At 43.5% G+C, this 26,841-nt stretch overlaps 4 protein-coding genes across 4 annotated transcripts; 3 read left to right on the top strand and 1 right to left on the bottom strand.

Moving 5' to 3' along the window:
- The first annotated feature begins 2,644 nt into the window (after positions 1-2,644).
- Positions 2,645-6,016, top strand: LOC146189362 (4-vinylphenol methyltransferase 2-like). The gene is made up of 3 exons (XM_084605254.1): positions 2,645-3,313; positions 5,490-5,655; positions 5,967-6,016. Exons 1-3 carry the CDS (start codon positions 2,645-2,647, stop codon positions 6,014-6,016), a joined length of 885 nt encoding a protein of 294 aa, XP_084461380.1.
- Positions 6,017-11,492: 5,476 nt separating this feature from the next.
- Positions 11,493-14,308, top strand: LOC146189361 (4-vinylphenol methyltransferase 2-like). The gene is made up of 3 exons (XM_084605253.1): positions 11,493-12,032; positions 13,064-13,229; positions 14,145-14,308. The coding sequence occupies exons 1-3, from the start codon at positions 11,493-11,495 to the stop codon at positions 14,306-14,308; spliced, it is 870 nt and encodes a 289-aa protein (XP_084461379.1).
- Positions 14,309-17,737: 3,429 nt separating this feature from the next.
- On the bottom strand, positions 17,738-19,732 carry LOC146189360 (4-vinylphenol methyltransferase 2-like). The gene is made up of 3 exons (XM_084605252.1): positions 19,208-19,732; positions 18,529-18,694; positions 17,738-17,799 (listed from the first exon to the last, which is right to left on the bottom strand). Exons 1-3 carry the CDS (start codon positions 19,730-19,732, stop codon positions 17,738-17,740), a joined length of 753 nt encoding a protein of 250 aa, XP_084461378.1.
- Positions 19,733-26,310: 6,578 nt separating this feature from the next.
- On the top strand, positions 26,311-26,841 carry LOC146189359 (juvenile hormone acid O-methyltransferase-like). Its single transcript, XM_084605251.1, has one exon. It carries the CDS (start codon positions 26,311-26,313, stop codon positions 26,839-26,841), a length of 531 nt encoding a protein of 176 aa, XP_084461377.1.

Here is a 26,841-nt window from a genome sequence, read left to right as displayed (position 1 = left end):
AAGAAAACACCACAAGCGTTGACTCGCCGCTGAAATTTAATTATTATTAATGAAGAAACGGAACAAATAAATAAGGTAGCCAGCTGCGAAGCTCACGTCCATGTGGAAGGATGCACACGCAATATAGATATATCTAACCAGGAACGGAGTTCACCCGGTCGTTCAAGTATGAGACATGGGAGGTGAGATAAGCCATCTCTTGTTATTTAATGTCACGGGAGGATTAGTGATGAATTGGGCACCATGACTGCTGATGCCATGTGCTTCCAAAACTTTCGCGCGTCCCCTTCCTTTATGGCGGAAAAGAACTTCAGCATTTTATACACATGTGATCATTCCCAGTCGGAAACAACTACAGACCACTTTCTGATGTTACGACAAAATTTCTGTGCGGTTTTTGACGGGAAACCTGTTGCGATAACAGAACATTCTGTAGTGACATCAGAAATTTCTGTAGTTACAACAGAAAAGTGCTACAGAACTACAGACAACCGAAATATACTACAGAAAAACTACAGAACTGCATAAAAATCTGATGGTTACGACAGAACTATAGGATATTTTGTCGCATTTTTGACACAGTTCTGTGGTTTTTTTCGAGTGGGTTTGCGCTTTTCGCAACAAAACTTTCTGCACGGAAGCCAGCAATTTCGTTCTATTTTCCTTTCGTGCTGCCATTTATGCTTACATTTTCGCTTGGTACAATGAGAAGCAATGCAGCCAGGATTGTCACGTTTTTGCATTTTTATACTCAATTAGCCTCTAGTTCAAGCCCCTCTCTGTATTTCCGACGTAAAGGACACCGCATGTGAAGGGACTTTGGTGCACCACGTTTTCTACACATTGTACGGAGGGCGACACAGGGCGCACCTGGCAACCATTCTTCCTTGCTCCATGTGCCTAAGTAAACTGTTTGCGAATGGAGCTCAGTTTGCCGGGAGCAGAAAATAAAACGTCAACGGCATGCCTTCCGGAACATTCTTGAGGCCGTGTGACAAGCCAGGCGTATATGGGGCCGCAGCAGGTTTCCTTACCCTCTTTCCCATGTTGGTTTGGCAATTCGTCACAAATTGTATCAAATTTCCTGAAGGCCTAGAAATTATTTCAGCCGGACAGTTATTTCTGCGTAAGCTGCGGACTTGCTTTGTAATACAGTAAGCAATCCTCTCATGACATGAGTTTTGGGAGCGTAGTTTAGGCGCGACACCGCTATACCTTGTTTGAATAGCTTCGAGTGACCTCATGAAAAGTTATACAAAGGTTTAGTAGACCTCGGGCGATGTCACCAGCAAACATGTCTAGATTCAGGAAGCAAAGCCAAATCTAAAACCTGAAGCTTACTGCCGCTTGGAACCTCAGTTGTAAACTTGCGGTCGGGTCCATATTCATTGGAAAGCTTCAAAACATCAACGAGTATTCTTGGCAAGCTGCTTTCATAGCAATGACTAATATTCATCTACGCACCTAAATATTTGAGCGTTTGCACTTGGCGCAATGTGCAGCCATTAACAATGTCTTGCCATACCCTTGAAACGAAGGCATAAGTGTACCGAATTTTTTTCATTACTTTTTCTTTATATAATTTTTCAGCAAATAAAGGGGTACAGAAACCATAGAGACAAGCTGAGAAAGACGCCTGCACTAATTGGCAAATCGACATGCAGCCCGCAAGAAATGATCGGCACAATTTATTGGTACTCTCCTGCTTCATTTCCTTCCTTATATTTTCGTTTTTTTCGTGAGCCTAACGGGTTCCATTTTTTCAGTGCTTCTCGAGCCCGTTATTAAATGGCGTTGGAATTTATAATGCCTTAGTTACAAGTGTGTGAAAAGCGTATTTGCGTCTTGTGCCCACGGCAAAAAAAAAAAAAAAAAAGCTTTGAGAAAGGCGCTATAGACGTCTATACATCTTATAAAAAAGGAAAAAATATTTTCGAAGAACAAAAAGTTTTATTAAACAAAAGATGAAAAGCTGAGCAGGCATTTTGTCGAAGAGCAGTGACCCGGACACGACATCGTAATTTCTATAGTTCCGAGTTACCAGCAGAAAAACATCACCAGTTATGTTGGCTGAACAAAATCATTTATTTATTTATTTATTTATTTATTTATTTATTTATTTATTTATTTATTTATTTATTTACTTATTTATTTATTTATTTATTTATTTATTTATTTATTTATTTATTTATTTATTTATTTATTTATTTATTTATTTATTTATTTATTTATTTATTTATTTATTTATTTATTTATTTATTTATTTATTTATTTATTTATTTATTTATATACCCTCAGGGCCCGAAGGCATTAAAGAGGGTATATCGAGTTTGTAACTGTTTAGGTATTTCAGAAAGTACAGTTTTTTCGGCTTACGTCCACCAAAAATGACTAAAACATTATTATTTCCTTTAAGGGGCACACACCTGACATAAAGTAGGGTCCGATAAGATAACAAATATAAGGTCCTGATAGCGTTGCCATGGCAGCCTTGGAAAAGACTACCGAGGTTACAGGAATATTTGTCGGCACCCTTATCATGTTTGCAGTTACCTGCTATTTGTACACTTCGCACGCACGCACGCTGTGCTAGCGTTAGTGTCTACGCCCCACTGTCAGTGGGGAGATCGTCAGCCCGGGCGCCATGACGCTGATGTTTTTGTTCCCGCGTCGGTGCTCACCGACTTGTTTCAACAGTGCAAGGCTTCTGCTTCTGGAAAATCGACAGTTGGAAACTTGCTGCTTCAGAATGCAATCTAAAACCTCGGGGACTATGCCTCAAACACCTGGAAATGAAATAGATGCAGAAAGCACCCCCTTAAATGCTAATGCCTACGCCCGTTTGCAGGAGTACCCCCTTCGGGAAAACCTGATCGCCTTGAAGAAAGTCAAGTTCAGGAATGATTCGAGAGCTGAGCAGCAGCACTTGGATGTCGGCTGCGGTCCCGGAGGATTCACAAACAACCATCTCCTACAACACTGCTCACCGTGTTTGAGGCTTGTGGCAGTGGACAAGTCGCCAGCAATGATTGATGTCGCGAGGCAGACCTCGCAGCATCCGAAAATTTATTACGACGTTCTCGATATCGAGGCAGAGGAAGTAGACAGCTTCACCAGCAGATACGGGCGGTTTAGTCGCGTGTACTCGTTCCTCTGTTTCCACTTCCTCAAGAGCCAGAAAGCAGGATTTGCTAACGTACGCCGCTTGTTAGAAGACGAGGGTGAGTGCTTCATCACGGGCTGCTTGGAGAGCGCGATCCTCAACGTATGGCTTGATGTCTACATCAGAAAGAAATGGAGAATCCCTGTTCCTGTGAGTGGCATACATTTTTTCACAGCTGATCCTCTTCTAAGTTAGAATGTTCATAAGTATCCGTTATGTCATTGGCGACAATTGTCTTTGTAAAATGATTTCTTGCCAGAGGAGATCAAAAAGAATATACAGTTAGTCTAGTTGGCGCGGGTTCATCATATAGGTGATTTTACTGTTGTTTTTCATAGCCCTTTGTCTTGTCTAGACACACTGGCTATTATGAAGGCCTAATAGGTTTTGTGTTCAGACATTATGGGTAGGCCTCGAGCATATAATCTACAATGGCAAGAGGTTTGAAGCAAATACGTTTTTTTTTTTTGTTTCTTAGTCCGATCAGCGGGAATCAGATACACATTTCAGCATGAAATTAATAGCATTTATAAGCTGCGACAGTAAATATTATTGTGCCTAAAAATTGGCCACGTTGAGGAGATTTAAGTGTTCCCGATAAAGATTATCCTTGTCAGTAACGATGATTAGCGGCTCTCAGCAGTCTATTTTGAAGAAAAAAACGGCATATCAACTTAACGAAACTTGAGTAAACATTGATTAGTTTGTACCAAACTTCTTTAACTATCGGCTTGCTTTTGTGGCAGGCTCAAAGTGTTAAGTGCTTTAATATTTGATTTGTTTTATTTTATATATAAACAATGGGTAAAATGCCCATGTTCAAAGCGAATTTCATCTTTCGCAGCGGTGGAGTTGCCTCCTTTGACCTAAGTCCATAGCACATACCTATTGCAAAAACCAGTACAGCTCATACCGATATTCATAGTTCCACATCTGATTATTTCCCACTATGAGTCCAGGAATTTAGAATAAAGGTATACTGTGATGCCCGTACATGCGGCATTGGTCCATGGAATAAACAAATCGTTGGCAAAATAAAAAGCAATAAAGTAACTTACAACAATAAATAAAAGCTATAAAAATAAAAACATAATAAAAATTCGAGCGCCGACAGGGATCGAACCAGGCACTTCGTGTTTTCCAGACTTGACAATAACCAGTTCACGTCGAAGAGAATTTGTTTAGTAACAAAATACCTTTAATCACATAAATGAGTACCAAGTTGCTGCTCGGCAATGCCAAGAGTTCATATTTCAAGCGGGTTAACATCGACTTGGAGAACCGGGAAAATATATTGCACTAACGTGAATAAGAAAACTAGAAAACGGACTTCTAGCACGATGAATGCAAGATTTGGAAATACATTTCTGATTTAAGTCAATGTATACATTGTTAACGCTGAAGGTTCATCTCTTGAAGTGCGGAGACCGCCGCCACAAAGATTACAACTGCTGAAGCACTGAAGCTTGTTGTAAGCTCCTGAGACCAGTCACCAATGTTGTATGCTCGCTACATTTAACATAGCAGATATTCTATTACGTCAATTATCACAGCACTCTATTTTTGGTCATGCTTTCCTACCGGTCAGGCAATTGTCTCTGAATACCGAGCTTTGAGGCGGAACTTCAGGGTTTACTTCTAACTATAAATCTTGCTTATATATAAACACCCAGGAAACCTTGCGATCATCAAGGGCTCATGTGGTTCATACGTAGAGCAAGAAGCAGCGCAAAAATGTATAAACTCGTAATTTATTGTACGATCTAAGCGCTTAACATTCGTCGTTTTCTACATTCGTTAATCGCCTGTCAGGCTGCATCTTACCTTGTTTTGTTTGTTTCGTTCTGTTATTTGTACTTGACAGGTGCAGGGGCACCGTCCATAATGCGTACTCCTGGTTTGAAGTCTGCGATTCAACCAGCAGTAAATATTTTAGGGGTAATCGCCGTGTTCCAGTGGAGTGGAGACTGCTTTTCGAGTTTGTGATGCTATAGCCTACTTTATTCCTTTTATTTTTTCACTGCAAGTTGTCCGTTGGTGTGTGATATGAGGATCAAAGCGGAGCTCTAAATTCGGTTCCCCAAATTCGAAGCCTAGACGACACCATCAATGTGTTCATAATGTCACCTTATAATAGCCCGCAGTTTCTCAGAGTTAAGATGAGTCGCAGATTCCTGGACCTGGAGCGGGGTAGTTGAAATACCGTAAGCACCCAATGCATAGCGACACCGTTGACACTTAAATCCAATAATGCAGTGAGGTGTTAAAGCGTTGCAAACAAAATGGCTCTGCGGACAACATACTAACAAGAAAAATTTCTTTGCAGGACCCGAGAGAACGTTTCTCTGACATGCACTACTTCCACTGCAAAACGTCAACAAGTGAGCTGCAATCTGCAGTGAGAAGCGTAGTCGCAGGTGCCGGACTCAACTGTCTTGATTGCCAAATCTACCGAAGCAACTGGGAGTTTCCAAACATCGAAACAGCACTGAGTAAGCGGCATTGTGCGACATCATAGAAAATAAACTAAATGGAATGGCGCCAGTGTCATAAATCTTGCCGGGAAAATATAGGCTGTGCCAGCATGTTTAACACCTTTACTTTAGACAGAAAAATATCCAGACAATAATTACTACAATCACACGCCTAATAATCTATTCTAACTTTAAAGAATTTACCATAGCGTGTGTTGATGGTAGCACAAGTAAGTAAACGGGGGAAGATGCTAGTATTAGAATAATGGCACCGGAAATTAATAGTTTATCATTCATTTCTGATTCTGACGCTTTGAAAATGCATACAGGTGTCATGCACACGTCCATTCACATTCAGAGTTCTCAGCGAAGCTTGTAGGGCTTAAATTGGGAACAGAGTTTGAGAATGCTAGAAATTAATATATTGTCACGGAAAACAAGACTGGACTTCACGAAAAAGACAGGCAGAGGCTAGGCTTTACGACCAAGCAGCATTCCATTGAACGCGCACTCACTCACTTCAAAGCCCCTTTTCATTCAGACGCCACTTAAGAACACCATTATCGCCTAGTGGCATTTCTCGGCCCCTTCCTTAAGAAACGAGAGCTTAATCTGAGCACTAGCAATGTGCGGTACCAGTGGAAACAAAAGTATCAGCACAGTAATAGAATAGCTAAGGGAGGCGGGTAAGGTGTCCTACACGACAACGGAACAAAAGAATAGCACATTGCACATTACGGCGTACAATTCGGCTTTATGCGGACGAGGTGCACAACCTCGGAGCGTGGTTGCCGACGCGAGGACTGCTGAATGCCGGCTGAAAAGGACTTCGTATGTCACTTCCGTGAGACGGCGCTAAACTTTGTAAGGTCCAAACTAATGGGATATAAATTTCCAGACACACCGGGCCGGCGCACCGTATACAAGTGGAAACAAAATGATCAGCACATTAGGGAGGAAGCCACCTTAAAACTAGGTATCCACTTATGGTCTGGCGTCTCCAGTGGTCTGATTCGATAGCAGCAAACCTGGCTACTTGAGCCTTCTTTTTGTTTAGCATTTCTCTATTCTTCTCTAAAATGAATCTCTTTTCCCTCTCATTTCAGACTTCGCATTTATGTGCTTCGACTTTGAACTCCACATTTCAGTGAAAGACCTCCCAGAGTTCACGCTGGCTTGGAGAGAAGGCTTGACCAAATTGAGCACACAAACATCATCTGGATGCGCTTTCGCATTCACTTTTTACACCGTTCATGCTACTCGCTAATAAAAAAAGCCCTGCAAAGTCAGATAATTGCAAATTGGCAAAGTTGAAAAATTTTCCGCTATAGCAGACAAGCGAATAAAGGGAGGCTTCCACAGAGGTTTTGTCTTCTCCGGCATTTTTATAACGCTGCGTGTCAAGAAAAGGATCAAGGCAAGAGCGTCGATGAACAGCCGACAAATACTGAAGGCACCGAGAACTCAATCCAGCCATAGGTAGGTCATCGTTTACATCATCTCCACCATGACTCACCGGTCGCAAGAACACCGTTCTTGTGTGGACGAGGGCATATCAAGGTGCTGCCAATGATAAGATTTAGTCGGTAGATGTGTATCTCTCAGCTGGAGGTCGCCTTCAGGAAGGCCGGCGAAATGTCATAGGTGTCATGGGGACCTGGTGCATCACACTACATGGTCCAGGGATATCTATCGAGGCCGCATAGTGTTAAGCGCAGAGATGGTGACGAGACAAGTCAGGGGATCCAGAAGAGAAAGAAGCCATGCTCATGGTGGCAGTCATAATAGTCCTAGGTGCCTGTGAGGCTATACGATAGATCGTTCTAGATTACTTTTGTGATTCGCAAGGGCAAACACTGTGTGGCACATTCTCAAAGCTTAGAAACAGGGCTAGGAAGCTGCATGTTCGGAGGAAATCGATCTTCACGGTCGTACAAAGGAAGAAAAGTGATTAACCGGCCATGCCGGCGGGAGGAAGTGTAAGCTAATCGAAAGTACGGGAGGTCGATATCTAAGACACGATGGTTATATACTTCTAGGGTGTCCCTCTCCTGTTGTGGGGATGGCGCAAAGCGGCCTCGCAAGTGAAGTAGTGCACGATCAGAGGAACGTGGAAGCGTTACCATTAGCTCTCTGCGACAAAGCTCGCGCACAGCACTTGTAGTGGTCGGAGTCTGTAGCAAACGCTACAATTCACCTCGTCTAGGTATAGCTGCGCCTGATGCGCATGGATACGCAACAGCACTGGATGCATGAACGTTTCACCGAGCACGGCTTGCACCAACCTGTGCACATCAAGGTTGGCGGACTTTGTGCAATACGAGCATAACGATCTATGTGCTTTTCGAGCGCTCAAAAAATCCGTTCTTTTGGGGAAACAGAAGGTAGTCAGCTTGTTTTTTGTAGAGCAGAAACAAGGTTTGTTCGATGAATTCTAAAAGGATGCATTTTCCAAGACCTCTAAGGAGTTACCGCGGAACTACGTGCTATATGTAGCGCCCGTGGAAAATGCACGGTAACATCAGTGGCATTATTTGTTTTAGGTTTTCCTTTATTGGATGTGGAATAACGTAGTTCGCGACAACTGTAACCCATGTGTTTTTGGAAATGTGCTCAAGAAATTGCTGTAGGAGGCCTACCCTTCCTGGACCTTATTGAAGCAACAAAATAGCGACGTTGAAAACTTTAAAACTATTCCAGATCTGATGACGCGCGCGGTATAATATACTCTAGAAACTCGGCCAATGAGAAGCGGCGATATCATAGAGCACTTGGAAAGCTTTAGTGCAAAGTTTCCTGCGTGGGCATAACGTTGAGGTCAATGCCAGAGTGATCACGGGTTCGGAAGTACAATTTTTCATCACATAGCAAAATTCTAGCGAAATGTGTGTTCTTCTTTAAAGAAAAGCTGATATCTCTAAAAGAGTTTCACTGTCTAACTACATGTTGATTGTTATATGGATCTAACTAGACGCCGAATAAAATATAATTCTATACGTATACCAGACGATTGTGAAGATTATACACACTATAAGCTTTTCTTCCATGATATGTTGTAATTCTATTCTGCAGTTTTCGTTGAATATTGTCGATTTTGCGTAGTGTTAGGGTTCCAGCTTTTTATCAGCGAACATGTCCCTATTATCGCAATAACTTAAATAATATTTAAGGTGGCTCCCTAGGAGCCCTGAATTACTTATAAAAATAAAAACACGTTTGCACCGGACTGCTAAGTGTGCTTAAGTTGCCAACTAGGGTAGTTTTTATTTATTCTTGCTACAGAGCGCTAAACTTACAACAAATGCCACGAGAACACAGTGCAATCTGCAACACATTACTATAGTTAATCCTGTAACTTTCTGCATATAAATACGCCTGGACCATGTTTCCAAGTCCCGCGGCAAACAAAATAACACGCCCGTCGTGCAAACAAGGGTCTCGTCAGAACGAACAATTTTTCACCATTACTGTTAGTGGTGAGCCTTTTCAGCTACACGCCGGTAGTCGTCATTCGTTAAAAAAGCACAAACCAATCCTAGAAGCACACAACCATATTACGGATTCGAAAGTAGCAGTTTCACGTCACAATTGTTATTAGGCAGCCTCGCGTTCATTGGTGCGCCGTTGTACACAGTTATTACAGCTTTTAAAAGGCATTACGCTCGGCTGTCAGAGTCTTAAAGGGGACTTTACAAGTCCGAAACACTCTGTTTATATCTAATGTAGAGGAGAGAGAGAGAGAAGGGAACAGACTTTTCTCAACCTCATGCAAACACCTTGAAAACAGGGCAAGTGCCCGCATGGTAGGCGAGTGTAAGTGCGGAGATTCGAACGGCCCTCGTCAAAACCGAAACGTGATTTTAGGAGCGCTGGGTAATCCTCATCTCCCATATTTTATGCAGCATATTGGGGTGCACTTTTCTTAGCAACCAATAAAAATAGCGGATACATATTTACATAATTGTTGGCTATTTCATCTTCAAGCTACTCTACCAAGATAATTTTCGCACACAAAAAAAGGAAATCTTTAGTTATTTTTTTTTACTTCCTACAAATAATTTAGATAGAAATTAAACATATGTTTATGACAAACATTATTGCCGGCACGCCGATAATTTTATTTATTTATTATTTATTTATTTACATAAGACTGCTGGCTTTATTGCAAAGACTTAAGCAGGAGTGGGTGTAAAATACACTTTGACAAAAAGAAAACCTCCCTGAGGTACACGCAACTCTGCACACAATACCGAAAGAAACAACATTATACAATATTAGACGACGCCTGGCGTCAAAATGAGCACTGGGGGAAAAAAATGAAAATGTTGAATGCTGCAAAATTGTTACGAATTCCTAAGCGACTCCGTAAATGACTCCACAGTAGAAGCCTCTACAATATTCGCTTTGAGGACATTCCATTCCCGCACAGTACGGGGGAAGAAAGAATTCCTGTATGTTTCAGTGCGGCATGAGTATTCCTTCACTTTTAAAGAATGGAATTTTGGTAGAGCAAATTTCCACGTTTGTATGCTGTGTGCAGCAAACATCAGTTTGATATCTATTCTAATTTTATAAATAATGTTACCGAGGTAGCAAACATCTTGTTTTGAGAAAACGATGTTATATTGTAAGAAACACTTTTAATCTGAAGACCGGATATGAAGAACCTTTAATCCCAAGCAAGGATCTGAACTAGAATGGTGCTACCTGGGTTTTTGCCAGATGGCTTTTTCTTTCAGTTCTGTGTTTTCTTTTCGATTTTTACTGAAAAACTTTGAGAAACACCGATCGCAAAAAGGGGGGGGGGGGGGGGGGGTGTCGCTGCCCTCGTTGCTTCCGAATGGCAGTTTCAGTCTGACAAAAATTGTACCTGATAAAGTGCGAAACTTCCGAACATGTAGAGAACAATGCACTTTCACATTTGTTAAAGAAAAAAATTGATTTTTAATGATCTTTGCTTACCCTCTCCTCTTATAATGTTGTCTCCGTCCGATGTTTGACAACAAATTGTGTCTTCCCAATTTTGATATAGCAAAATCAGTAGTATTTAGCAATTTATGTAGGATAAGCCGTACGTTTTACTCTCCGGGACAACCAACACTTGACTTATTTCAAATTTGGCCTAACTGTTTTCGAGAATGTGAGTATAGTACATTGAGAACTAACTTCCGAATTAAGGTGCACACACCGCAGATTTACGCTCTCTGGATCCCCGAAATGTGGCCTCCTTGAACGTCAATTTTTTTTTCTCCGCATACTATTGCCAAAATTACTTTTAATCTATTCGGGTACAGCCAAGTCAGGGTTGACCTAAAAACTTTAGTGAGCCACCCCCAAAGTTCGACCCTTCATCGTCTCCGGATATTTCCCTTCTTCCGAATTTGACTAAAATTGGTGTCGAACCAAACTTGTGCACAGTCAACTCAGTGACTTCCTACTTTAGTTGGGCCACCTCAAAAAGTGGCCCCTTGGACTCCTGTAATATCTCACGAAACCTGATCCCATAACGTTTTCACAAAATCCTATAAAACGTTTTCGACCTCGAGATAGCCTTCGCGTTCCTCTATTCTTCCTGGAATAGCTGAAATGTGGGCGGCTGATAGATAACTATATCTGAAGTGAACAAACAACGCTCTGCTCTTGCTAGTCAGAGGCTGGTTGCAAACGGTTTCGCCAGCAATTACACAATGGCCTATCTGCGGGCTAAGGGTACGCTGGAGGGGCTTCTTCTTATCTTGAACAGACGCCACTCCTCCTATCTTGAAGCTTCAATAGGTTACTGAGAGGCTCAAGTAAAACTTACGGCTATCAACAACCAACGTCGTCCCCTCTATAGCTAAGCTTCCCGACCGACAATGTCGCACGCACTGAACCTGACTCCCAACGAATCGCACGATTTTATTGATGCTAAAAAGTATGTGTCCTTAGAGTGTCATTCCATGAAAGAAAACGCCAACGCTTTGGAGAGAGTTAACTTTCTGCAAACGCCTAAAGAAAGTCACCAGCACTTGGACATCGGTTGCGGCCCAGGAACCTTCACTAAAGAATATCTTGTACCTCACTCACTGCCGTGTAAGCGGCTAGTGGCCTTGGACACATCCCCATTGATGGTCGAATTCGCTAGAGCTAACTCAAGCCATGAGAACATAGAGTTCGACGTCTTCAACTTTGGAAGCCAGGACGTGGAAGAGTTGTTGGAGAAGTACGGCCACTTCGACCGCATTTACTCTTTTCTGTGCATCCACTACATCAACCAGCCGAGGGCGTACAGGGACTTAGCCAAGCTTCTTTCTCCCGGATCTGGGGAATGTCTAGGAGTCGCTGCCGTCAGTGCTGCTTCAGCTGATGCCTGGCTGCAAGTGCATCTCATGGACCGTTGGCGAAGCTTGATACCAGTAAGTGCATGGACATATCGGCGGTTTTATATCGGGCTCAATATTTGGGGACTTTGCTTTGTAACTTAGGCTTCGCGCCTTAAAATGTCACAGCAGACTTTGAAACAACCAGTTTTAACCATTTTAAGACTGCTACCTCAGCTTTGTTTCTTGATTTGCCCCAGTGGAGTGAAATTACAACTCATTGCCATTGAAGCAGGAAGAAACGTATTTGTTATCTTCTATGGTTTGCGCACCTTGACCACAGCGCTTACCAGTGGCGGTTGATTGCTATAAATATTAGTGCCATGTTTGCGTAGCGGGAACTCAATGTTTAGTTTTATGTTGTGAAGTTCATCCGTCAAATATTAGAAAAACTTTGAAGTAACCGAAAAAAAATGTTAGGTTTCATGTCAGGGGATATATAGTTTAATGTTCTTTCAGCTCAGAAGAGCAAGCAAGCTCACCGAAAAAGGCTGCCGTCCAATTTTCAACAGTGCATAAATGAAACCACCCCTAAAGTAATCTTTTTCAGCGATCCCACTTTACACATGCAGGAAAGTCATCCTTTCGCTGGAAGGCTAGTAATTGCATTTTAATGGTTCTCCATTGTATCTTAACCATGGTCGATGAAATAAAATAAACCTCTTAGTTACCTTTCTGTCAGCAGGCGAGAACGATGGTTAATATAATTTCCTTTTTTTCTGAGTCATCAGTTTTATCATCAGGCGTTAACAAGGTCATCATAGTTTACTTTTGTCAACCATCCAAAAGCCAGAGTATTAACGCGTAGGAGTAGCTTTTAAATTTTCTGGACTACAACTCGCTCTTTTGTCTCAAAAATTGGGTAGTTAAACTCTTAGCGCTGTCTAACCGCAATCAAACAAACAAATAAAGTTGAACTTGAGCTGCAAATACATTTTTATCATATCTGAAAATAACATATCTAGCATATAATAAATCTTAACAATAGTCCTTTTTAAAGCAAATTCCTACCAGCATCATAACGTCGCCTCCCTTCCGCTCCAGTTAGTAACTTTGCTTTTGTGCAGGATCCAAGGAGTTTGTACTGCGGTCAGTTCAAGTTCAATTTCGACAAAAACACCCATGACATCGAGTCTGAAATTCGTGAAATGGTCATGCAAGCTGGACTAGAGTGCATCTCGTGCCGCGTCTATGAGACTGAATGGATCTTTCCCAGCGCAGAGGCATGCATGGGTAAGTCGCAGGTTTTTGTAACCCGATAGTAGATGGTACATCATAAAAGTCTTCGCAGGTGAACGTATCATACGAAGTAGCTTTATAATATTTCTTGACAGCTTTGGAGTTTAGCACTGTACTAGCGAAAGGATAATAATAGGCCCAGCGATGCCTTGTGTGAAGTGGACAGCACATGACCTCAAAACTTGAACTGGCCAAATGAACAAGAATTGCATGTCATGAATGCACCCAGAAGAGCAGTGACTCCTACTTTGTTCGTGGAAACGAATGCAGCACTTTCTGTTCTTCTAGTCGGGTACGTCTTATGGCTTGTGCTTAAAGCTTATATATTCTGCGTCCGGTTGTATTAAACTTCCCATAGCATCAGTTTCATTACAACAATTATGATATTGTATTTTCTTATCTGACAGCGCTTGATTATAGCTACTAGTGAAAACTGAACATTTTCTGTCTACGTTTATTTCTTCCTGCAGTTTTACATTTTGTTTGCAAGGTGCTGTTGTTGTTGAACGGTCATTTTTCAAAATATTTAACTTACATGGACGCCCTGGACACTGCTTGTAAAAACCCCTCTGCGTGTAATTCTGGATAATAAATAAACAAGAGTGTCTATGTCTTTTAGCGCAGGCTCACTTGCTTCATTCTCTGCTCAACAGCCGAGAAAACTGATACGTGCGTCATATTGCTGATGCTCAAATTTCATATCCCATGTCTTCTGCTGTTAAGTCAACGTATTCTCGTTCTCACGCAATCGAGATGAGAACAAGCGTCTTTGCTTGGTTTAATAATAACAACCTATCATAATCAGTTCTCATTTTTCTCGCATTTTCCGGCCTGAAAGAACAGTTTCATTCTGCGTATAGTAAGCGAATTCTCTATGCCAATTGCATTTCCACTTTTGAATTCTTGCAGATGGAGTACTGGAATCGTTTGAGTTGTCCAAAAATGTACCACCCCAAGATGTTCCAGCGCTTAAGGCTGACTGCATACACCAACTTCATCGAATTGCATCGCCTTCAAGCAGAGGTTATGGAATGAAGATGACCCTTTACAGTCTCCATGCCCGATCATGCTAGAGTCTCTAAGGGTTTTTGAAATATTCCACAATATATGAAACCTTGAATTTTAATGCAAATAGCGTTAAAGGCCCGTTCACCAGAAAATATGGCATCGGCGTTTTCAGCGTTGGCGTTGTGAGGGAAAAATCATGAGAATGGTGCTAGCAGTTGACATCTGGCAGCTGCATTGAGCGCGCACTCGGTGCGTGTAAGGGTGCCTGAGGTTACATTTGGCAATGAAATGCCAGCTCGGGCATCTCCTTTCATATGGGAGGGTGACATCACATTCACCCCGTCAAGGTCCTTGCATTCACGCTACCCTGCGTACAAAAAAAAAAAAATCACGCTACCCCTAGGACACGCAGACACGTTTATACGTATTGGCTAAACCGAGGATTTATATGTCCGGGGGTAGCCTACGCTCTCACGTCATGCCCTTAAATACAGAGCTGAAGAGTCTCCCATAATAGATTTTAACTTCTGAATAGATCATTTCACTTGTGTCAGCGTTGTGTTTCCTCCCTCTTTTCAAGGGCGTTTTGTCCTGTTGTCGACATTTTGGGCCACTCAACGTGCTGTAAGGTGCTTTTAAATAATCTGCCTTAGCCTAATCACAGTACAACTTCGTATTACGCTATGGGTTGTGAAGTAAGTCCTGAAAAAGGCGTTCTAGGAAGGCGGAACATGTTACACACGCATGTGAGGCATATTTATTCAATAATAATGAGGAACGAAAGCGCTTATTTTCGTTTTGTTCATATATCATACACACTTCATTTTTATATAAACTATGTGTAAAAAAACAATCTTGATGCATTTGTTTGCTAAAAATACTGCCAGTAATATAAGTATCACTATGCAATATGATAACGACGCATTCGCTTGGTGATGCGTGCATAAGCAATCACCGTTAGGGGACCTGAATGCTGCGCTGCTTCCTTACTTCCTAGGCAGACTAGAAGCTTGAAAAAAGGCAGGACCTTCAAAATTTCTAAGATGTGCTCCACAGTTCGACATAGTGGCACCATAGAATGTGACTTACTTCTTACTTCTTACTTCTTAGCTTTTCTTAACTACCACTTCAACTTATGTGTTAATTTTAAAAGTATTATCATTAGCGTGCCTCAAAGCTACAGTACACACTATATCCTCTAAGCAAGCGCTGTTTCGTTTTCATTTCCTGAAAGAAAGGTAAAGATGGCGAGTGGTAAGGTCAAGCACTGTCTCTAAGATGCTTGACAGACAGACGCGGTCCAGTCGGTCTCAATATAAAAACAAATTACTTCCTAACTGCCAGCCATTTACTTGCGGCAATTGCAGCCGATTTATAGCTATGCCACAGCAATACCACGATAACATATTTTTCGCGCACATAGAAACACTTATGGGGGCACTTTGGCAGCCTAAAATGCACTGGGCGAAAGCCTTTGCCACGCCAGTTACTCTGCCAATTACTGCCAGCATGGCCTTACTTTCGTCGCAGACGAAGCATTGCGCTGTTGCAAACGCTTTCATTCGGCATCTCTCGCCTTATTTCCAGGAGAAGCCTCGAGCCGCCATTAATGTAATCGTTCAATGTTCTTCCAAGATTTAGCGTTGACGAAATCCGCCTACCTGCATTTAACTGAACCGCTTAGTGTGGAATCACTGGGCCGCTTAGAAGCCACCCGACTCATTCAATCGACTGCTGACGAAAGAGCGCCATTGCAGCGCGTATTCACTCCGCTTGCCGGTGCGAGTGACGTCATTGTTGCTATGCGCAGCTGCGCATGAGCTTCGGCGCCGCCACCTGTCGCAGAGGAGCGAGGAGGGTGTGTGCCGATGCGGGGGAGGGCCCAAGCAGGCACTGCTCCAGCCTTTAGACGTAACGGACGGACGGTCACCGCGAGTATGAGCGCTTAAATGCTTTCGCCTTAAAATACCAGAAAAAAAAAACCTGCCTCAGGTTGAAAACGCAGCCTTCGCTATCTTAGAGATTATGCGGCCCATTGTGTCTAAGCGGCTTTCAGCACTCCACGTTGTTAACAAGTCGGGTGATTACTAACCGGCCTGCTGAATAGTGCAAGAAACGGACCCGAATAATGTAGTTATTTTTGTCAACGTGGGCAACAACCACGTCATCTTGAACTTGCCAATATTCATGCAATGCACGCTCAAAATAGTGACGAACAACTAAGTTTATTTTTATGGCATTTTGCAGACGTTAGGGCGCTCTTTCAGAGAGCTGAACATGGGCTACAGAAAAACAGAAGTTGAGCCTTCTTCCTTCAGGTGTCTCAGTCGTCCTCTTCTCGACCATTTCCCGCCATGTCTCTCTGAAGGCAGATAATTTGTGGAGAGGAATGTTGACTTCCAACTTGAAGATGGAAACAAAGAAGTCTGGCATTCGTGGAACAAGGAAAAAATTAATACACAACCTGAAATGCTTCATGTGTCATTGTCACAGTCGCGACACTCGGCATAGGCTGTTTTAGATGTATGGCATCAATGTACCCGTAATTCTGCTCTTCAAATGCACTCCGTGTTCACAAAGTAGTTTTAGTGTGCGTAACAAAAATTTATAGGGGTTCAATTCTGCTGAACTGAATGTAGAACTCAATACAACGTTCGGTCACCCAAAGCAAAAGCTTTTGCTGTGGGTGACCGAGCACTAAAAGCACCAAAGTTCACCGGCGTTCTATACAGAACTCATTTCCGTGCACTGTGCATGCGATGCCGTCAGACGCTTTCCTGCTCAGCTCGGTGAACACTCCACAGCGGCACGCGCAAGCACAGTGTGGAAACTATCTTCCTTCTCCTCTATGTGGCGCGCACCACGTACCTGAGGAGCCACTGGGACACAATTAGAGCGACGCTATGGTGTTCTAGCATAGCTACGCTACGGCGGAGTTATAGTCTTCTAGAATAGGCAGAGATTACTGCTAAGTGCACAGCTGTGGCGGCAGCACGCATTTCCAAGCCTGATGTGACATTCTGCTCTGCATGCGTAAAGTGGAGCTGCGCTCCAAAAGTGTGACAGATTATTCCACATACCCCACTGCGGTTGCTCAGTGGCTAAGACTCTACTACTGAATCGGAGTACCCGGATTCGCACATGACCACCGGGGGCTGTGTTTCGATGCAGTTGAAACAAAGCGACGTCCGTGCAAAGTGCGATGTCAGCTAAATTGTCAAAATTATACCGCAGCTCTCTACTACGGCATGTTTTTTTTCTGATTTTCCTCCCTCCTGCCTTCCTGCCTTCTCTTACTGTGCGGGTCAGGTGTCCATGGAGAAGGTCACAGATACTATGCCTTTCTTTCCTACCTATAAACTATTCAGTAAGAGGGCGTTTCGATGGTTGTGGTGGTCGTGGTGGTGGAGAATGTTTAATGACTCAAAAGGGGTGGAGATGTGCATGAGCCGGAACTTTGAAGATCCGGCCGCTACAAATGCTATGTGGGGTTCCTAGTACGTGACCCCAGTTGCTTCGGCCGCTGCCCGGCGCTCTCGACCAAAGCCTTTTGGGCCTGCAGGTCATAGCAGCCGGGGCGAAACAGAGAGGCCTTCGTGTGCTGTGCAAAGTCAGTTCCAAGGTAGAAATTTGAGGTAAGGGTATTGCCATCTATAATAAGCAATGATATCCAAAGCGCATTTTCTGCAGAGGCTAAGCTCCTGCGGAATTCTTTATTCGGTTAAGAGGAGGGCTATTCGGTTTCGGGTATTGCTACCCACAATAAAGGGACGCTGGACGACCTTTCAGTGCCAGTTGAGTGTAACTGCGCCTTTACATGACACTAGCCCCCGCAATAACTTCCTAGACTAGACATGCTTGCATCATTCGCCGATGGCGTTTATACCAACTGATTGTTTTCACACAATAGTGACAAGCTCAGCCTAGATTCATTTATAACTTGTCACCTCAATTAGGAATTCAAGCCGGCCTTGAAATGTAAGGTCTCTACTAATGGGGCGTTTTGGTCAGGGACGTGCGTAACCTTTCTGCATGAATATAAAAACAAAGCTTCGTGATCTTGCCGTGCCGACGGGCAAATAGTAACGGGTCTAAGTTTGCGTCGCCAAGCAGCGTAAGTGGGGTGACTTCACGCAAGAAATATTTCGTAACTATTAGGCTAGGCTCCGTGTACCATCAAGTTTCAGTTGTAAGGTCAAGAGCACCGCTTCCAAAATTAAAACTTCCGCAATCTGAGGCATACAACCCTTGATATGGCAAACCACTGGAATTAAAATGCTCTCACCGACGATGGCTTCTATGCTCGGGTAAATCCACTCGTTCTCATAAACCTCGCATGAGATGCACTCTAAGCCAGTTTCTTCTATCATCTTCCTCATTTGGGCCTCTATATCAGCGGCTGGCTTGTTGCACTCGAAGTAAAATGAATTAGAGAAGACACCCCTTGGATCCTGTGCAAAAAAAGAAACAGGCGGCAAAAATCGACATGCTTCACGCCAAACCAGTGATAAGTCTACGCTACTAGTAATCTTTCTATAACTGCTTCCCTTGGGTATAACTGGTCGAGTAACTGAGCCAGCCCCCCATTCCACACGCCGCTCTTCTCATTCTAGACTGCTTGACGGCAAAACCTTCGATCACATAATATTTTTGTCTTTACGATTGCAGCCTCGAAGCTTTCAAAATTTCTCTACTTTGCTCTTGCGAAATGTTATCCGATGTGCGAAAAAACATAAAAAGTTCTGGATACTTAGAAGTCAAAAGACACTATCTTCGGTTCGTATGTTGCAATAGCCCCTTATTGAAAATGCCTATTATCTGCACAAGGAGTCATGACGTACTTTTTGTAACAATAGTAAACCCTACAGCAATAAACAAAGGTCTCCAACTGAATGCAAACTGATGCTGAAATCTGTGCTTATGGTGTTACTAAAACATGAGAGAAGAGGCAAAATATTACTCACTGGAATATAGGAATTCCAGTCATCCATTCTGTAGACATCGAGCCATATGTCAGCGATAACCAAATTCACGCAGGAAACCACCACACACTCGCCACTTTCTTCGAGAAGATTTGCAATACTTTTATACGCTGCGAAGTTATCCTTCACTAGCTGAAAACAGAAAAAGGAAAACACCCGCTGGAACTTTCCGTACTTGTCACAAAATGCAAGAGCATCTCCTGACTCGACATCCAGGAGATCGTAGGTGATGTTTGGATGACTGGACAATTCGCGGGCTCGTTCGATCATCGAGATATCCTTGTCCACGGCTACAAGTCTTAAGCACGGTCTGCAGTACTCCAGAAGAAAGTCTCTTGTAAAGCCTCCTGGCCCGCAACCAATGTCGAGGCAGTTATCTTGGTTGCTTCTTGGTCTCGAAAGCTGGACCTTGCTCAAAGCATGTATGCTCTCTTTCGTAGGATATGTCTCGATCTTCGAGTAGGCCTCGCAGTCGATCTTGAACGGCACGGTCGTAGTTTCACCCATGGAAGCTTGCTTTCCTTCTTCAAGAGCGCAGCGGAGCAAGATGTCCCTGCAACTAGCACACAGTGAGCAAAAAAGAATGGAATTTCTCATAAACGTTATTTATTTTGTATTATTCATATAAATGCTGAAACAATAAAAAATTTAAATTCAGGTGGACACTAAAAGCCAATAACTAATGACACAATTACGCACAAAGGCCTATTGATATGCTTATGAAACACCGTAGCATGCAGGTCAGCTAGACCTGATGTGAGAGTTCGAACGCTGTGTCTAATGAAGCACTTTCTTTTTCTAAATGGGCATTCTCAGCTCACCCCCATATTTCATTATTGTCTCGTATTTACTATCCCCTGCTCATGGTATCTTAAAAGGAACGATAAGATTAGGTTCAGAGAAAAAAATAGGAGACCTTCAGCAGCGAGTGATAACACCTGACTCATGAGGGCAGGCTCATGAGCTGCAGTGCTGCCTTGAGCGTTTACGTCAGTATTTGCCTGAGCTGAGCGAGAGTGGTTCCGGTTGTAAATATGCTGCAAATATATAAATAAACTACACCTTAGTGTGATAATTTTGCAGAGATACAATCAAATTTAAAAATCGCGTTTTATTTGCAACACGCGAGGTATCTTACTCAGGCGTTAATTGGAGTTCTGCCAAAGCTCCCTGCGAAGGAAACAATAAAGCTAAATGTGCAATAGAGGCCCGTCCTTCGGAACAACAAAACATAAGGGATCTAAAGTGTCAAGCAGAGCTACAGCATAAAAGGCGGTCATCCCAAGCTGTGGACTGATTTAGGGAACGAGACCTGACGACGTTGGTACAGGAGCAAAGCAAATACGTAAGACATACTGGTAATAACAAGTAGAGCTATGCTTAGATGCTTAATGCGTCAGTTAGCGTGAGTTATTTGCCGTGTCCCCAGAAATGAGTGAAATGTAGGAAGACTCCGAATCTAGGCCCGGAGAGCGGAGGAAAATCATTGCTTTCTATCCCTACGCTTCCCCACAGTAACGGCAAAGAGCAAAAGGAAAACTAACCTTCCTGCTTCTATGTGGGTTCAACTCCTGTTCGCGACCTTATGGTATTTTTAATGCGAAAGCAATACTACTCTAGGTTTTGAGCCTCCAGCGTAGCGCGGCCGGTGGCCACGTCGTACCTACGTGACGCTGTGACGTCACACCCCACGTGGGCTGGCAGGAGCTGCCAACTAACTTGGGTCTCTCGTTTTACATGGGACGGTTATGTCATAACTAGCCTGCTAGGAGCCTGGCATTCCCGTTACCCCTATAGGCCACTAATGCACGTTCATATGGGTTGGTTAAAGCGGGGCTTTGTATGTGGGCTGAGGAAGAAGAAAAAGAGAAGAATAAGAACGCTCGGTCACCCGCAGCAAATTTTTTTTCAAAAAGTTTGCCACCGCAGCAAATGCTATCGCTCAATATTTGGTTCAGTGGCGTTGAACCCTTCTAATTTTTTATTTGTGCGCGTTTAAGTTTTAAGGGGCCATCAAGAGGAGCATGACATCATCCTGTGTCGACCATAATGGTTTCAGTGCCACAGGCGCTCATACGAGACGCTCGCTGGTTAGGGATCTTATGGTCTGAGCGAAAGCAAAGATGTCACATTTGCGCAATGGATAAGAGCACAATAACACCAGCCGTTCCCTTTGTTCTGTTTGAGGTTTCATTCAGTAATTGTTTCGACCTATAATTGCAAACAGACGTAGAGTCCAGAACGAGAAGTTAATGAGCTATCCCTGGTAGCACAAAGTGACGGAACTATGTGAGTCCGACATGGGAAATTCCGAGGTAGCAACAGCACGGAGCAGTAGAATAATGTTACGAAAGTTTAAAGTTGGTTAGACATCAAAACAATTGGCCTTGGTTTGACCAAGAACCATCATGAATAGAATTGCGGAAGCAACGAATTACGAAAATTTGCTCTTCTAAGAAGATAAGCCTCTGTCTGCTCAACTTCTCTATAGCTGACTATACCGGTACCGGCATGGTGCCAGTGACTCCGGCTTATTATCAGTGGAGCAATGACGTCACTGCGCATGCGCGGCGCGGCGAACGCGGCAGCGGCGGGACCTCTGAGTCACGGCTCAGAGGAGAAGTAGGCGGTGGCCTAAGTGCGCCAGTTGTGCACCGTGTGACGTCACTCCCTCCTGGCGCATGCGCAACTGGCGAGGTGGCGGCGGCGGCACTTCTGAGTCACCCAGGCAGTGGAGGAGTCGGCGGCGGTTTCGACGCGAATCTCCAGCAGTGCTGCGTGTGACTTAACTCGCTTCTCGCGCATGCGCAGCTTGGCTTATTGGAGGCTCCGCGAAATGGCTCACTGTCTAGCATAATGTTGCTTCTGCAACAAAATTAGCATAACTGTAGCGGCAAATTGTGGGCACCCCGACTGCAAGCTGCTGGCATATGCCTCTGAGCGGACCCGCAGCAGACGTGTGTGGGCAGGCAGCTGGCATGCCTGCATCTTACCCACAGGGGTCCTGGGCAAGATCAGAACATACTACTGCTTAGGCTTCGACTCTGCATTTAGTGACGTGTGCGTGCCTCCACTGTCACCTTCCCGCTACTCTGAGCAAACTCGCAGCAGATCTGTGTGGGCGAACAACGAGAAAAAACGCTTCTAGACCAAAAGGCAGTCCGTATACGTATATAGGATATAACAGGTTCAGCGCTGGGCCCTTCAAGGTTACAAAAGGCTGCCCCAACAATGCCTGCTTTAATGCCACTTCACGAGCAAAGTGTCAGTGTCATTCCGTATGCAGTCTCTGCCTTTTTCCAGCACGCAAAATAAGCAGGCTAAGCTGCAGACGTCTTAACTTCTATCATGCTCTTCAAACAGCTGCCAGGCGCAGACCATGGAGGCGAATAGATTATGTTACTCCTGTTAACTTCTGCAACAGCGTCAGCCCGTGCCAAGGCTCACGTGTGTTGGTGCGTTGACCAGTAAGAAAGAAGTCGGGAGTGAGGGTAATAACAAGGCATTTGATTGCTTGCAGGAAGAAGCAAAATGTAACACTTAACAGGAGTAGCATAATCCATTAGTTACACAGCAACAGTTCAAAACTCGAAATGCGAGAAGGACGAGGAAAAATACAAGCCCAACCTATCAGGCGGATGGACAATAATGCATGCAATGCAATAAAGGAAGTAATATCCCAGTCGGAAAAAACTACAGAAAATTTTCTGATGTTGCGACAAAATTTCTTTGCGGTTTTTGACAGGAAACCTGTTGTGACAACATAACATTCTGTCGTAACATCAGAAATTTCTGTAGTTACAACAGAAAAGTGCTACAGAACTACAGACAACAAAAATATACTACAGAAACACTACAGAACTAAAGAAACTTACTACAAAACTACAGAAAAGTCTGATGATTGCGACAGAACTACAGGATATTTTGTCGAATTTTTGACACAGTTCTGTAGTTTTTTTTCGACTGGGATAGGATATTATATATCTTGAAAAAAAAAAAAGAGAATGATGGCGGGCAGTTTACATACGGGGTTTAGGACGGAAGCTTCGGGTCGATCCGAAGAGTGTCGACACGATGCTAGCTCGTATGCGACACGATCAATACGCTGGAATGTCTCCTGGGCTACACGTTCCTCCGCCTGTTTCCCAGCGACTGTTCTGGCGTTTCATACCGCGGTTTCGGCTTTGAACGCTGCATTCAGACGACCGGTGAAAGACATAAATGTGAGAGACGTTGATTGCAGCACATCTTCCTTCTGTTTGACATTCCAGCTTTAGTGCACAACATTTAGCCAGCCTGTACATCTACAACACACGCCTCAAGATAAACAGAAAGGCCACTGACGCACAATCGCGTGTACCTTGTCGGAGCTGTAAAAAAACTACTTGGTATATTATACGACTAATGATAACATCGATAGAGCGTCAAGGAAAGATGATAACATTAGTTGTCTGATGTACCAAGTAGTTATTTTACAGCTCCGACAAGGTCAGGCCCATGCCAAACCTGCCTACATAGCCATACAATGCTTACTCATTCAAAAGTAGACGATGCCCAGAACGCCTTCGCCGCTCACAAAGTGGATCTTAACGCGCCAAAGTTGAAAAGGAAAGAAGTCGGGCGACAAGCTGCATCTGGATTTGAAAATGCACGCAAGGCAAATCTACACATCACATCCCCAAGAATGCAATCCTCCTAAGCTCCCTTCTTTGTTATCACGTATACACAGTACTCACGATTGTGCGTCAGTGACCTTTCCGTTTATATTGAGGCGCGTGTTGTCAATGTTGGCTCAATGCTGTGTACTAAAGCTAGAATGTCAAACAGAAGATGGCTGTTGCTGCAATCTAATGATATCATTGATAGAGCGTCAAGGAAAGGTGAGGAGGGTGGCTGCTCCTGGCCCTACGGGGCTGTGACTGGTAGGTCACTGGTAGGTCACAGCCTACCGCCGCATTTTAATCTGTTGTAGGTCGTCATTGCACCCGCTCCATAAGGTCATGAGCACTGAGAAGAAAGCAAAGCCTCGTGGTTAAGCAGATAGGGTTCTACAATGTGGGATCCTGGGTAAATATGGTCGGATACAATTGTTTGTGACAGAACGCAAAAAACTGTTAATGTTTTTTTTTTTCATCTAAACAAAAGTAAACACAAAGCCGAAATATAAATTCATGAACTTATGATGTCCGTGTAATATTTGATATAGTCAACCAATAACAAATATTTTTTGTATTTATCTATAAATAAATACACCCGTACGGTTCCATGGTCAATATTTACCAAGTGATCTTTTTTTTTTAAGCTGCATCCTAGTAAAGTTCGAACTTTACACTCTGTTGCATCTTTCATCATGGAAATGTTCATTGTCGCTTCCTTTTTGTTCCGAACCATTTTTTTATTCCTCGAGCATTGCATTTCTCTTCGAGCAACGAATGACGCGTCTCAGGCGCTGTTACTTTGCTGGGTTTATAGCCTGACATGACACTCACACAATTGCTTCTAGTAGTGCTGGCTTTTAAAATAAGGTTATCCTAGACGAAATCAATGCTTATTTCACTCACACTCACGAACGCATATACTTCATCTCTTAGCAATGTGTGCAGTGACGAATTTTTCGGGCACAACCTCCATGTTTCCAGCTTGACACAAGTGTGAGTAAAACAATCTTCTACTAATTTCTGGTTCTGACTACCGAAGCAACGGAATACCTCTTAATGACAAGCCGAGGCTCATTCAATGTTTTTCGATGCGTTCACTAGTGGATCGAGGCAGGTTCGGTACGGGTTACAGTACGCATTCCCGAAACATTTCGCGAGCAAACGACACCTAGCCCAGCCGGAAAAAACTACAGAAAATTTTCTCATGTTACGAGAAGATTTCTGTGCGGTTTTCGACGGGAAACGTGTTGTGACAACAAAAAATTCTGTAGTAACATCAGAAATTTCTATAGTTACAACAGAAAAGTGCTACAGAACTACAAACAATAAAAATATACTGCAGAAAAACTACAGAACTACAGAAAAGTACTACAAAACAACAGAAAAATCGGATGGTTACGACAGAACTACAGAATATTTTGTCATATTTTTGACACAGTTCCGTAATTGTTTTCGACTGGGCTCTCTCCCCTGCAAGAACAATTCGTGTCTCAATAAGTGATTCAATAATGCTTATAATGCTTAGCGAATTCGCATCTTTGGTAGTGGACCTAGGCCAATGCAGCTATCATCTCTCCATATTCAATAAAGTGGCATGCCATTGTTTCGGCTAGCCGGCCAACAAATAATAAATCGAATGGCGCTAAACACATCCACAACTGCGAGGGGAAAGCGCCCATGTAATGCAATTAAAGAAGGAATTTTGGGCAGGTTGGTGCTTGGAAAAGTGCTTCGATTTTCCCGTAAAGAGAAAATGGATGGAGAGTGAAAAGGGTAGACTAGATGCAACACAATATTTGTGCTCTGCCTTTAGTTATTTCTCTCCGCTGTGTTCTTCTATTACTATGCCGCTCCCCCAGGCGCCACAGCAGCCGGCCTAAGAGGACATTATGAGGCAGTTTGGATAGGCCAACATGCATTTCTGACATTAACTATGACAGGCTGTGGCACGAGTGCGGTTTTGGTAGAAGAATGAGGAAAACACATTATAGTGTATGCAGCTAACCAAATTTGGTTTGTCTCGTAAAGAATAACAATAGAAAAACTTTGAAATTAGAGGTAAATGACCTCCACCCCACGCTAGCTGTAGGTTCACTATTTAGTTCAGAGCCTACGCTTTCAGGATAAAAACATGCCGCAGAGGTCATCGCCGTCTGCGAGACTTGGGGCTACGTGCCAACGAGTACATAGCTGCGCGGGACTGCCACTCAACGGTGACAGAGGTGGATCGAAATGGAGTACATGTACAGATAGAAGAACTGCGATAAGAATCGACAAAGCGATGATTTCATTCCCACTTCGTTCGACTGCAGTGGCGTGTTGCTTCCGCTCCAGGGCTAAACTATTACACAAGTGGAGACTAGTAACTAGCTTTCAACAGGGCAGCTTAGTTGACAAAGTGCGGTATCTCGCGCAATGTTCAATACAATGCAATCAGAAGGCGCCTCCCTGAAAGCAGAAGGCTACGGCCGTTTCGAAGAGTACCCGACGAGAGAAAATCTCATCGCTCTTGAAAAAGCCAAGTTCAAGGACCGTACGAAATCTGACGAGCAGCACTTGGAAGTCGGCTGTGGTGTTGGCGGGTTCACGAAAAGCCACGTTCTGAAGCATTGCTCGCCTTGCACCAGGCTGGTGGCCGTGGACAAGTCGTCGGATATGATTGAAGTAGCCAGGAAGACGTCACCACATCCGAAGATCTATTATGACGTCTTCGACATTGAAGTGGGGAATGTAGAGAGTTTCTTGAAAAAGTACGGCCGTTTCAGCCGCGTCTACTCGCTTCTCACCTTTCACTACCTAAAGAGCCAGAAAGGGGGCTTCAAGAACATACGCAGCTTGATGAAAGACAACGCCGAGTGTTTCGTCACCGCCTGCCTAGGGAACCCGCTGATCAGTTCCTTGCTCGAAGTATACCTGGCAGGGAAGTGGAAGTCGTTTATCCCTGTGAGTGGCAAGTGA

Source organism: Amblyomma maculatum, chromosome 5 (genome assembly GCF_055883805.1).
Source record: "Amblyomma maculatum isolate TAMU_Amacu chromosome 5, ASM5588380v1, whole genome shotgun sequence".
In the NCBI taxonomy this organism is placed as follows: domain Eukaryota; kingdom Metazoa; phylum Arthropoda; class Arachnida; order Ixodida; family Ixodidae; genus Amblyomma; species Amblyomma maculatum.
This window is presented reverse-complemented; position numbering and strand designations above follow the sequence as displayed.

What these genes read in the sequence shown, in the direction of transcription:
- LOC146189362 (XM_084605254.1), top strand. Translation starts at nt 2,645, where the DNA reads ATGACGCTGATGTTTTTGTTCCCGCGTCGGTGCTCACCGACTTGTTTC. An exon ending in AATGGAGAATCCCTGTTCCT is followed by an intron (nt 3,314 to 5,489) that starts GTGAGTGGCATA and finishes ATTTCTTTGCAG; the next exon opens with GACCCGAGAGAACGTTTCTC. An exon ending in AAACATCGAAACAGCACTGA is followed by an intron (nt 5,656 to 5,966) that starts GTAAGCGGCATT and finishes AAATGCATACAG; the next exon opens with GTGTCATGCACACGTCCATT.
- LOC146189361 (XM_084605253.1), top strand. Translation starts at nt 11,493, where the DNA reads ATGTCGCACGCACTGAACCTGACTCCCAACGAATCGCACGATTTTATT. An exon ending in GTTGGCGAAGCTTGATACCA is followed by an intron (nt 12,033 to 13,063) that starts GTAAGTGCATGG and finishes GCTTTTGTGCAG; the next exon opens with GATCCAAGGAGTTTGTACTG. An exon ending in CAGCGCAGAGGCATGCATGG is followed by an intron (nt 13,230 to 14,144) that starts GTAAGTCGCAGG and finishes GAATTCTTGCAG; the next exon opens with ATGGAGTACTGGAATCGTTT.
- LOC146189360 (XM_084605252.1), bottom strand. Translation starts at nt 19,732, where the DNA reads ATGGGTGAAACTACGACCGTGCCGTTCAAGATCGACTGCGAGGCCTAC. An exon ending in ACTGGAATTCCTATATTCCA is followed by an intron (nt 18,695 to 19,207) that starts GTGAGTAATATT and finishes TTTTTTGCACAG; the next exon opens with GATCCAAGGGGTGTCTTCTC. An exon ending in GAGCATAGAAGCCATCGTCG is followed by an intron (nt 17,800 to 18,528) that starts GTGAGAGCATTT and finishes TATGACCTGCAG; the next exon opens with GCCCAAAAGGCTTTGGTCGA.
- LOC146189359 (XM_084605251.1), top strand. Translation starts at nt 26,311, where the DNA reads ATGCAATCAGAAGGCGCCTCCCTGAAAGCAGAAGGCTACGGCCGTTTC.